At 39.7% G+C, this 10,784-nt stretch overlaps 1 protein-coding gene across 1 annotated transcript in view; it reads right to left on the bottom strand.

The window, feature by feature from the left end:
• Nucleotides 1-8,714: 8,714 nt before the first annotated feature.
• LOC105900088 (CD2-associated protein) overlaps nt 8,715-10,784 on the bottom strand; it is a 40,047-nt gene continuing 37,977 nt past the window's right edge. The window contains exon 17 of the mRNA XM_012827341.3: nt 8,715-10,612. Coding sequence (XP_012682795.1) covers nt 10,571-10,612 — 42 coding nt within the window. The 3' untranslated portion in view covers nt 8,715-10,570. The remainder of the gene's footprint in view (nt 10,613-10,784) is intronic.

Below are 10,784 nucleotides of genomic sequence, written 5' to 3'. Positions count from 1 at the left end.
TGAGATATGAGCCAAAATGAAAATGTGCCTATTTTAGCACCCCCTACAGTTATGCAAAAGTAGGCTTCCCCAGTTACGAACCTACTGTATGTACCAGGTTTGGTGTCTGTACAATTTAAAGTTTTTGCTGCCCAAATACCTTTACAAAATAAAAATGGAAAGAACAATAGAAAAAACAATAATAATAATAATAACAATAATAATAACAATAATAATAATAAATATAGCCAGAGGCACTAATGAACAGGGTCTTAGGAGGAGCAGATCTTGAAGGCTGAAGATGCTTTTTGAAAATGAATGAATCGTGACATTTGAGACTGATAACCCCAGAGCCAACAGTAGGTCCCAGCCTGAAGGGAAATGTATACCTGCCCTTCCCATCCATGCACTTGGTGGCGCGCACCAAAAATGACATAATTTCCCCTGGATCGGTCGTGCAACTATCAATTTGTGTTACCTGTCGTGTGCGGCGCAGCTGGTACATATGCAAAATGAATGAGCTGGAGACCCGAGTCACAGCTCCATCTATACAGGCATCTGTAGGACCCTTTAATGCACAAGCATAGGGATTCCCGGATGGCACAGAAGGAGATTACTACAACAATTGTACAAATGTTTGTGTGGTTTACTAACGTCACAGTCATGCCTGATGGAGACCTGAGGGTCAAAAATCTAATCTGGCACATTTTACTTTTCAGCGGCATAGAAGGTATTTTTCTTGGCAGCAACTCCTGCAGCTACTCACGTACACCAAACGTGGGCATAAAAGGTTTTTCCACTGTGTTGATGTCACCGTTGGTGTGTGCAATGACCAATCTGTCAAGCATACTGTCCACTTAAGACCTTTGAGAATTAACATTAAGTGCAGACCTCGAGGACTCAATGGTGATTGAAAATGTAAGAATTGAGGTATTTGAGACTGTAAGCCACAGTGGAAACAATGAGACTCCCAACACCCAAGACATTTGAGAATTGAGATTTTTGGATTTCAGAATCAGAATCAGAAACGTTTTTATGGGCAAGTAGGTTAACACCTACCAGGAGTTTTCATGGTACATTGGTGCAAACAATAAACTTACACAATAAACAATAAACATATTAAGGGCTTTTACAAACATAGGAAAAACAATATATAAAAATATATAAAAACATTTACAGAATATGTTAAAGGGGAAAATGAAAATGTAAAAATGAAAGAGCTGTGCAGTCTGTGCAGGAGTGTGCAAATAAGAGTGCGGGATAAGAGTCTGTGTTGGGGGGCGGGGGTCCCGGGCCTTGTTGATGAGGCCAACCGCAGACGGGAAGAAGCTGCTCTGGTGGCGTGAGGTTTTGGTCCTGATGGACCGCAGCCTTCTGCCGGAGGGGAGTGTCACAAGGAGTTTGTGTCCAGGGTGAGAGGGGTCGGCCATAATCTTCCCTGCACGCCTCAGGGTCCTGGATGCATACAGGTCCTGGAGAGATGGCAGATTGCAGCCAATCACCTTCTCAGCAGAACGAATAACACGCTACAGTCTGCTTTTGTCCTGGGCAGTGGCAGCAGCGTACCAGATGATGATGGAGGAGGTGAGGATGGACTCAATGATGGAGGTGTAGAAGTTCACCATCATTGTCCTTGGCAGGTTGAACTTCTTCAGCTGCCGCAGGAAGTACATTCTCTGATGTGGTTTTTTGGTGAGGGAGATGATGTTCAGCTCCCACTTGAAGTCCTGGGAGATGATGGTGCTCGGGAAGCGGATGGACTCCACACTGTCGACTGAGGAGTCACTCAGGGTGATGGGGGTGGACGGGGCTGGGTTCTTTCTAAAATCTACAACCATCTCCACTGTTTTCAGAGCGTTGAGCTCCAGGTTGTTCTGTCCACACCAGGTCACCAAATGATCAATCTCCCACCTGTAAGCGGACTCATCCCCACCAGAGATGAGCCCAATGAGGGTGGTGTCGTCCGCGAACTTGAGGAGCTTGACGGACTGATGACTGGAGGTGCAGTTGTTGGTGTACAGGGAGAAGAGTAGAGGGGAAACGCAGCCTTGAGGGGAACCGGTGCTGATGGTCCGGGGGTCAGCCTCCGGTCAGACAGGAAGTCTGTGATCCACCATTTGGGGCAAGATGTGCAATGGCAGAAGTGGGGCTTGAAGCCTGAACCTTTGGGTTGAAATCAAATTATTTACCCACTTACCTACTGAGCAACTAATGTGTAAAATGTGATGCGTGTTCAAAATTGAAGATGGGAGATGTGGACCTGGAGATTAAAGATTTAGGATTTTGACATTGGGGAAATGGAAACAAAACAAGGGTGAATGTTGAATGCCTGATTTAAATCACTTGATTTCGTCGTTGACCTCATAGTACTTAGAGAACATTGGGTTTGAGCCATCTAGGGTTGAACCCAGCAGCCCTTTGCCAGCGGAGTTCGACTTGAGCTCCTACTGGTGCTAAAAAAATCACTTCAGAGATTGCATGTTCGCATAAATAACTTTTGGCAAGTCATTTAGGGTATCTACTGTGATCAACTATAGGAAAATTACTTTTTTCCTGGACAGATGGATTTGATCCGCTTTTAATTCACAACATCAGAATTCTAGTGGGTTAAACGTTTACATACACCATGTTCACTGTGCCTTTAAACAGCCTGGAAGCATCCGGAAACTGATGCCATGACTTCAGCAGCTTCAGATTGCCTAACTGTCGTTATTGGGAGTCAATTGGTGGTGTATCCATAGGCGTATTTTAGGGCCTCCCTTCAGACCCCTTCAGGGTGATTCTCAAAGTCAAGGATGATTCCATGGTAAGACGGGTCCTTCTGAGTCCTTCCAAGTCGGGTCCGTCAGAGGCTACGCAAGACTCCTTCCTAGCATTCAGAGAACAAACAACGTAGCATCCTTGAAATGCAGCCGTCAAGGATCAGTCCTTGACTTTAAGAAACACCCCCAGTGTCCTTTTGCTTGTCATGAGCCTGAATGGATGCTTCTACAGGGAGGAAGCCAATACTCTAAAACTAGCATAAAAAAGCTAGACTAAAGGGTGCAGATGAGCACTGTGATCTTGCATTTTGGAGGAATGTTCTCTGGTCAGATGAAACAAAAAGAATACGGCTTGGCCATAATGATCAATGTTATGCGTGGAGGAAGAAGGATAAGGCTTTTAACCCAAAGAACACCATCCCAACCATAAAGCACAGGGATCGGAGCATCATGTTATGGGCTAGTGATACTTGGTGGCATCATTCATGGAGAAGGGGCTTTGAGTACCTAGAAAAGCGCTATATAAAATTAAAGTATTATTATTATTATTATCACAAGGAGAATTATGTGGATATTTTGAGACATCAGCCAGGAGGCTGAAGCGTCAATGCATCTTTCAGCAGGGCAATGATTGTGAGCCGAACTCCAAAATGGTAACAAAATGGATTATGGACAACCAAGTTTTGCAGTGGCCATTCAAGTTACACAATGTAAAGGCTCATCATCATCATAATACAAGAGCATTAGTAGGAACAGAACTAACAGAGGGGATATATATTGAAATGAAATTGTGTTCAAGTTCAAGGTGTATGTAACGTTCAAGGTGTATGTAACGTTCCAAGACAGCCCAATGCTAGTGAGTCAATTATGTCAATTTTTAGGTACGAATATCTAACAAATACAGTGCGTTTATGTAAGTTACTGGTTGTGAAAACTAGGTTTTTGGAGTTCAAGTAAATGCAAATAATGCAAACGTCATTAAGTTATGCCTGCTACACCAGTAAATCTCAAGGTGTAACGTTTAAGTTACAGCCAGCGTTTTTATCTGACAACAGTAATGGGCCAAGGAGAGGGTGTACATATAACTCATTGTAATGTATGTTTACTTCAATTTATTACAGGGTTTAAACATGTTGTTCTCATTAAATCATTGCATGACTTTAATAGTAACACAGCATTCAAATAGCCTTCACCTGCAATGTTGTCACTTTTTGAATCTCTTTCCTGATAAAGGTGTAGTTTGTATAATGTAGTGTAATTGTTTGTGGATGACATTGTAATTATGCAATTGTAATTATATACATGTAATTATATCATCATCTGTTATATATTCAATGTCACTTACCCTTTCAAATGTTAAAGGTTACAAGCAGGGGCGTTTCTAGGATTCAAAGAAAGGGGGGGCTTAGCCCCAAGGGGAGTGGCATGTTTGCGCGCGGCAATTTTATTTTTTTAAGGCCCATTTGGGGCCGCGGATATCCATTGTTTCAGACAGTTCATAGATTGGTTTAATCAGAAAGAGTGTGATTTTGCTCTGTAGTTTTGCTTGTATTCAGTATATGATGACACAAGAGACAAAATGACAGGGTCATAGTGAAATTTGACAACACAAATATACCAGCTGTGGTGAAATGACCTGTTCTGAGCACCAAAGCTGTCCTGTGGGTAGCTCTTCAGCTTAACCTGTCTGGGCCCTGTCTTTTTCACCTAAATCATTAGTTGCTGCAGCTGCTTGGTCTGTCTCTTCCTCTCTCTGACTCTGCCTTAGCTTCTCCTTCTGCATGACCCTTTAAGATAAGTTCAAACATTGAAACATTAACTGATCGAAATCCAAAAGCCAATTTTATGACTTGGCATAAAAATATCATGTAATAATCTAGTTTAGGCTAACCCTTGGAGTAGCCTAGGCCTGACAACAAATGCCTATACATTTCTACCACAGTAGAAGAAAAATAAAAAAAACTCCACTCATTTCCTTCTACAACTGTAGACCACTAACCTCCATCACACCGGCTCCTTCAGCCCTGTCAATCTCCTGCTTCTCTCTCTCATCTGACTGGGCGGAGCTGCCACCTCTCCTAAAGAATGTTCTTATATCCATCTGGTCAATGAATTGGATGATATACCGGTACAATAGCGTTATGAGGGACACTATGACATTTAGTTTTCACTAGCATTAACTGATTATAAATAACAACATTCTATAGGGACTGATAATATTGTTTTGAAATACTAGAGAGATATATCAATGCAAAGAATAGAGAGATGTCAATAGTTATTTCTTGTATTTCGAATTCGCTCGTTCACACTCTTGCTAACTGGTGACAGTTTCTAACAAAGTAGCAAGCTAGCTTAGTTTTAACATAGCCCACTACAATATTCGCTTTCATTTGCCTCATATCAAGTAAACCTAAAGCAGGTAACACTCGTTAACAACTACAGATAGCCACATTCTGTAACTTCTTGTACTTACAATTCCACTCCGTGCATCATTTACTTTGAACTCCTTGTCTATAATACTGGCTGTCGTTGACGAGAGACGGTACTAGTGCCCGGGGTTTATATCGTAAAGTATGATGAAAGGCTATTGGATTATAATTTGAAGGGGGAGTAAACATACAAACCAGAACGCACGCACATAAGTAGCATGTTAGAGTTATAAATAACTTGTCCGTGTGAGAAACAATAGTTACATTTTTTTTATTTTAATTTTTTTTTTTAAGCCAATAATGCCACATGATTTGGGGGGGCTGAAGAACATTTTAGGGGGGCTTCAGCCCCCCTAAAATAGGCCTAACGACGCCCCTGGTTACAAGACTATGCAGCTTCAGAACCAACCAGCATGCATGGTTGATCATCTCGGCCTCAAACCTGTGTGCTTGAATGTGTTCTCGCTACAGAAGCATTCAACAGCTACAGAGCAGACTATTTATTGGCCTTTACGTCTAAGGGCAATACAGCAGTACATTTCGTTATGCATATGAGTTGTTTATTTATTGTTTATTAAGGATCCCCATTAGTCTACACCATGGTGGAGACTATTCTTCCTGGGGTCCAGGCACAAAATATTACAATACAATATAAATACATAAAATGCAGTACAGCATGATCAATTATCACAAAAACACAGACTTAGAAAACAACATTTACATTAAAAGTAAAATGATACCTAAAATCCCTTAAATACCTAAAATAATAATCTAATCTACTATAATTTCCTTTCTCACTACTGCCCCCTGAAGTTTCCTTTTGAAATCACATTTATTTCTTGTTAGAGTCACATATGAGGGGAGCACATTCCAGTATGCAATGGCTCTGTACATTACTGTTTTCTTAGGTGCATTGGTTCTGGGTAGAGGAAAAGTAAAGTGACCACTTAGTGCCTGTCTAGTATTATAACCATGTCTCTCATTTGCAGGTGATAGCTGTAAAGACAAACTGACAGGTTTCTGTGAGGAATACACATTATTTAAAAACAGAATAAGGCTACATGCCAGTCTTTCATCCACCCTCATCCATGACAGCCTGGCATGCATAACATCCACACTACTCCTAACAGAGCAGTGAAGTGCTAGTCTTGCCGCTCTGTTCTGAGCAAGCTGAAGTTTACTGAGTTCTTGCTTTGATGCACTAGACTAGACCAAATAACAGGACAGTAGTCCAGATTTGACAGATCTACAGATTGTATGACTAGTCTAATTGTTGTGTTAGTTAGCAGATGAGGACTCCTTCTAATGGCATAGATACCATTAATCATTCTCACCACTGTATTATTAATCTGAGTGGACCATGACAGTGTTTCGTCAATAGTGACACCCAACAGTTTGACTTCTTTAACCTGTTCCATAGCAGCACCCTTTAAAGAGAGGCTTCATTTCTTTACTGTCCTGAGAGCATATTTAGAACCTATTACCATGCATTTAGTTTTTAAGACATTCAACTTCAGCTTATTTTCCATGATCCATTCAGAAACCAGCTTTAACTCTAGTTGAAGCACCTCATTAACATGTTCAATGCTCTCTGACGATACATACATAGTCGTGTCATCCGCATAAATCCCCATTCCTGCATTTTTTAATACATATGGCATGTCATTTACAAAAATAGAATAGAGAAGGGGGCCAAGGCAGCTTCCCTGAGTTGCCACCACAAATAAGACTAAGGAAGAAAAAACAACAAATTGCTGTTCCCTGTCTTACTCTGTTTACTGCTCATCTTAAATGTGTCAATTGTTAACATGTTACATACTGAACACTGAAAGCACACAAAATGTATATAGACTTTTATTGTCAGAAATATTGAATGCCACAGAGCTTTTTTAACATAGTTATTCAATGTATCGGCTAGTACAGTAGAGCTGATTGTTTATAGGTAATAAATACAAAAAAGACAAATAACAGTAGCTACGCCAGAAAAAAAGATGCACACATTATACAATGTGTGTCGCCATTTATTGTTCTCTGAATACAATGTAAACTTTGCTCAGCTGTTACAGGTCTTTGGCCTCCAGAAACTTTTGAAGCCATCATCATTTGAAGCCATCATCTTTCTGGGCCAGAGAATCTGAGCGTTACTGCCCTCCTGCGAGGTCTGCGGATACGCTGAGAGCTCCCTGACGCTCAAGGAAGGCACATGGGGTTCAGACCTACCCTTGATTGTACCATGACATGAAACTGGCTATCATTTCCAGCTTGTCTGATTTGTCAAACTGGACAGAGAGCTTCAGCACCTTATCCCGATATGGGTCAGGGTCCTGAAAAACCTTGTCAAAGACAAATGATTGTATTGTTTTTTATAATCCAATTATATTATTTCTCCAGTCTGCTTGTTGTATATTGGCTGTATGCACATAGATTTACTTTATGGGATTTCCATTAAAAGCTTGTGACACCAGCTGATGGCCAGCATTTTCATTGAAGTGCAGGGCTGCCAGGAAGAGTCTTTGGAGGAAAAATGATACTTTGATATATGCTGAAGAGCTTGTGTGTATGTGTGTATAACAGTCATCTGACAGACCATTATCCTTGCACTCCCATGCATACAACATGGAGTAAAAGCAAATCAATCTTTCATAAGCATTTGAAGAATGGACTGAAAAAAATGTATATAAGATGCATTGGATTATTAAATATTGCCAATCCTTATAAACTCGGACCCATTCATTCTTCCAACTCCTTTATTACCAATGCTGCACTTTATAATTTACTTAGCATCGAATGCTTTCCTATCCTGATTGGCTAAATAACCCCCATCCAACATGGTGGTGACCACATTGATTGATCAGTAAACCAGGTCGGTATGAAATGCATGTGGAATGGTTGCAGTGGAATTGATTTGTTGCTTTGGACTTTGGAAGTCTAATCATTCTAACCATATACTACAGTACCAGTCAAAAGTTTGGACACACCTTCTAATTTTTTAAGAAGTTTTTTCTTTACTTTTATTATTTTCTACATGGTAAATAACACTTTTTTTGTTTAGTACATCATTCCATATGTGTTCTTTCGTAGTTTAAATGTCTTCAGTATTAATCTACAATGTAGAAAATAATAAAAGTAAAGAAAACACTTAACACAAAAATTAAAGGTGTGTCCAAACTTTTGACTGGTACTGTATATAGATGACTGAGTGAGCTGCTGGGCTAGAACACAATGAAGTCTCCTTTGGCTCTCTCTCTAGGTTACACTGGATAATTCGAATTAGAGACGAAAACCAGACTGAATTCAACAAATGAAGTGTTGCTTTAAACATCCCTCTTCATCTACCTCAGCCACAGAGGCGTACTGCTTGAAAGGCTGACGGATGTTCACACTCCACATTCTCCACGGATGATCTAGAGTAAATGTTGGGTAAAGAGGTAGGTAAAGAAGATGTATGATGGCTATCCTAGGCAAAGATGCATAAAAAGTAGATGACATTTCACAAAAAACCTTTAAAAGCAAAGACAATACGAATAAGAGAAACAAACCATAATGAGAGTAAATAAAAGTAATATTTATTCAGTTTGAAAAATCTGTTCCCTCCTGCAAATGTACAGTGCATATAAAGATCAATTGCAGAAATAATTTGCAGAGTAGAATTTCATTGAGTTTAGAATTGAAAAAGAATATGCTTTGCCAAATGACAACACATGAAGAATGTTTTGACAATGTACATATCACAATAGGCCTAAAGATGGTAAAAACACGATTGATAATGTTTCTTATTGCTTGAGACGATTTCTAAGCCACAGACAAGGCTCATTCCAAAAGTGCAAAGTCCTCATACACATGCTTACACCCCTTTAAGGTACCTGATCTGGAATTCTTTATGCTTCAATCTCTCCTTAGAGGTATGAGAAATACACACACTAGTGTACTTTAAAAGAGCTATTTTCCTGGAGGTTAATAAGACATTTGTAAATGGCGATTGTGAGTAGCTCTTGAAAGAACAAGGCAGGTTGCAGAAAGTCACAAAAGGCCTACTGGAACACTTGAGCTACTCAGAGCTACAAGAGCTACTCAGTGTGGTCCAGTCAATTATAAGACCTATGCTGTAGGACAATAGCATTAGGGTAAACTGCATTGTGCATGTGGTAATTGTAATGAATGATCTGTTGGTGATTGACACAAAAGTTCAATCCACATTAAGGTTACCTTTTCGGGCCATGTAAACCATTAGATAATCCTGTCACCCTACACACATGACTAAGGATGTACTACTTGCTCCCAGACACCATAGCATCACCGAGGAGCTGCGCACAAACGCTCTCTTGCATAAAGGCTGTTTTTTTTCTCTTCAGTGAACACCACACATTCATATCTCAAACAACTTGTTCGGTATTCCAGTCGCCACACTCCCATGTTCTTGTCTAAATCCCAGAAACACTCAGATGTAGAAAACATTTTAAAAATACAAGACTTGGTAAAATCGGAACCGGCAAAAAAGATGAAAAACGAGATGTAGACTTAAAAGCAAACACTAATCAACACACCCACCACAACCAATAAAATACATGATTAGGCCTTTACTGGATCTGAGTCCAAATGACAGGATGCTTTGATTTATCCTGAGCTACAACACTGAAGGGGGATTCAAGAAAACATGACTGCTGGTCTTCATGAACACGTGGTGTTCCTTTTCTGAAGAAACCTTGACATCAAAATGAAGGCTTTCTTTGGGAATTCCATATCAGATTTGTTCTTGAATGGTTCAATGATTTGTGAAAATCTATGTATATTTAACATGGTTGCATATCTATTAGCCACAAATATTTACCATGCCATTGGTTTGTGCAATTAGATATATGCCATCTCCCAGTATTATGACTTGGAAAAAGAATCATAGGCACAAGAGTGATACCCTTTACAGGAATGTTAGGGAAACTAAATAAAAAAAATGAAGAGCATCTCCCTTTAAAAACTGCAATGAAATATGTAATCACTGCACAAGTCATATAAATCATCTCTCAAGAAAAGGTGAATACATTGGTCCTGAAAATATATATATTTAAAATAACTACCTTATAAAAATAAGGAACAAGCAAAATAATGTCCCATCACTTTATACAGAGTCAGTAGTATTTGAAAGCAATGGTCAGGCATTCTTTCAGCACAGTAGTAATGTAAGGCCTCAGGAACTTATGTTGGCAAACGAACCCATATACATATGTTTCCATTACAATTTCTTCTATTTAAATTACAATAATTATGTGCAAAACTATAACCATAAGGTGAAATAGAGCGGGGAGTAAAGGGGTGTAAGAATGGTAACTTTCTCCTCTTCTGTGGCAGGTCTTAATGCATGACGTCCATGTAGTGGGGCACTCCCCACACCATTGATCTTCAGCTTCATGTTGACTGCATCATCTTCTTTAATTTGTCTATCTCAATCTAATGTGTGGGTATAGAACAAGAATTCAGAATTACATCTCCACAAAAAGAAACAGACTACATTTTCATCACAACTTAGGTTTCTATAATTCTATGACATATGTGGTGTGCTAGAACAAAACTAGAAACATTTGTTTGGGAAATTAAGCATTTCGCCAAATGGGAAATGTAG

The sequence above is a fragment of the Clupea harengus genome, chromosome 15, assembly GCF_900700415.2.
Source record: "Clupea harengus chromosome 15, Ch_v2.0.2, whole genome shotgun sequence".
In the NCBI taxonomy this organism is placed as follows: Eukaryota; Metazoa; Chordata; class Actinopteri; order Clupeiformes; family Clupeidae; genus Clupea; species Clupea harengus.
This window is presented reverse-complemented; position numbering and strand designations above follow the sequence as displayed.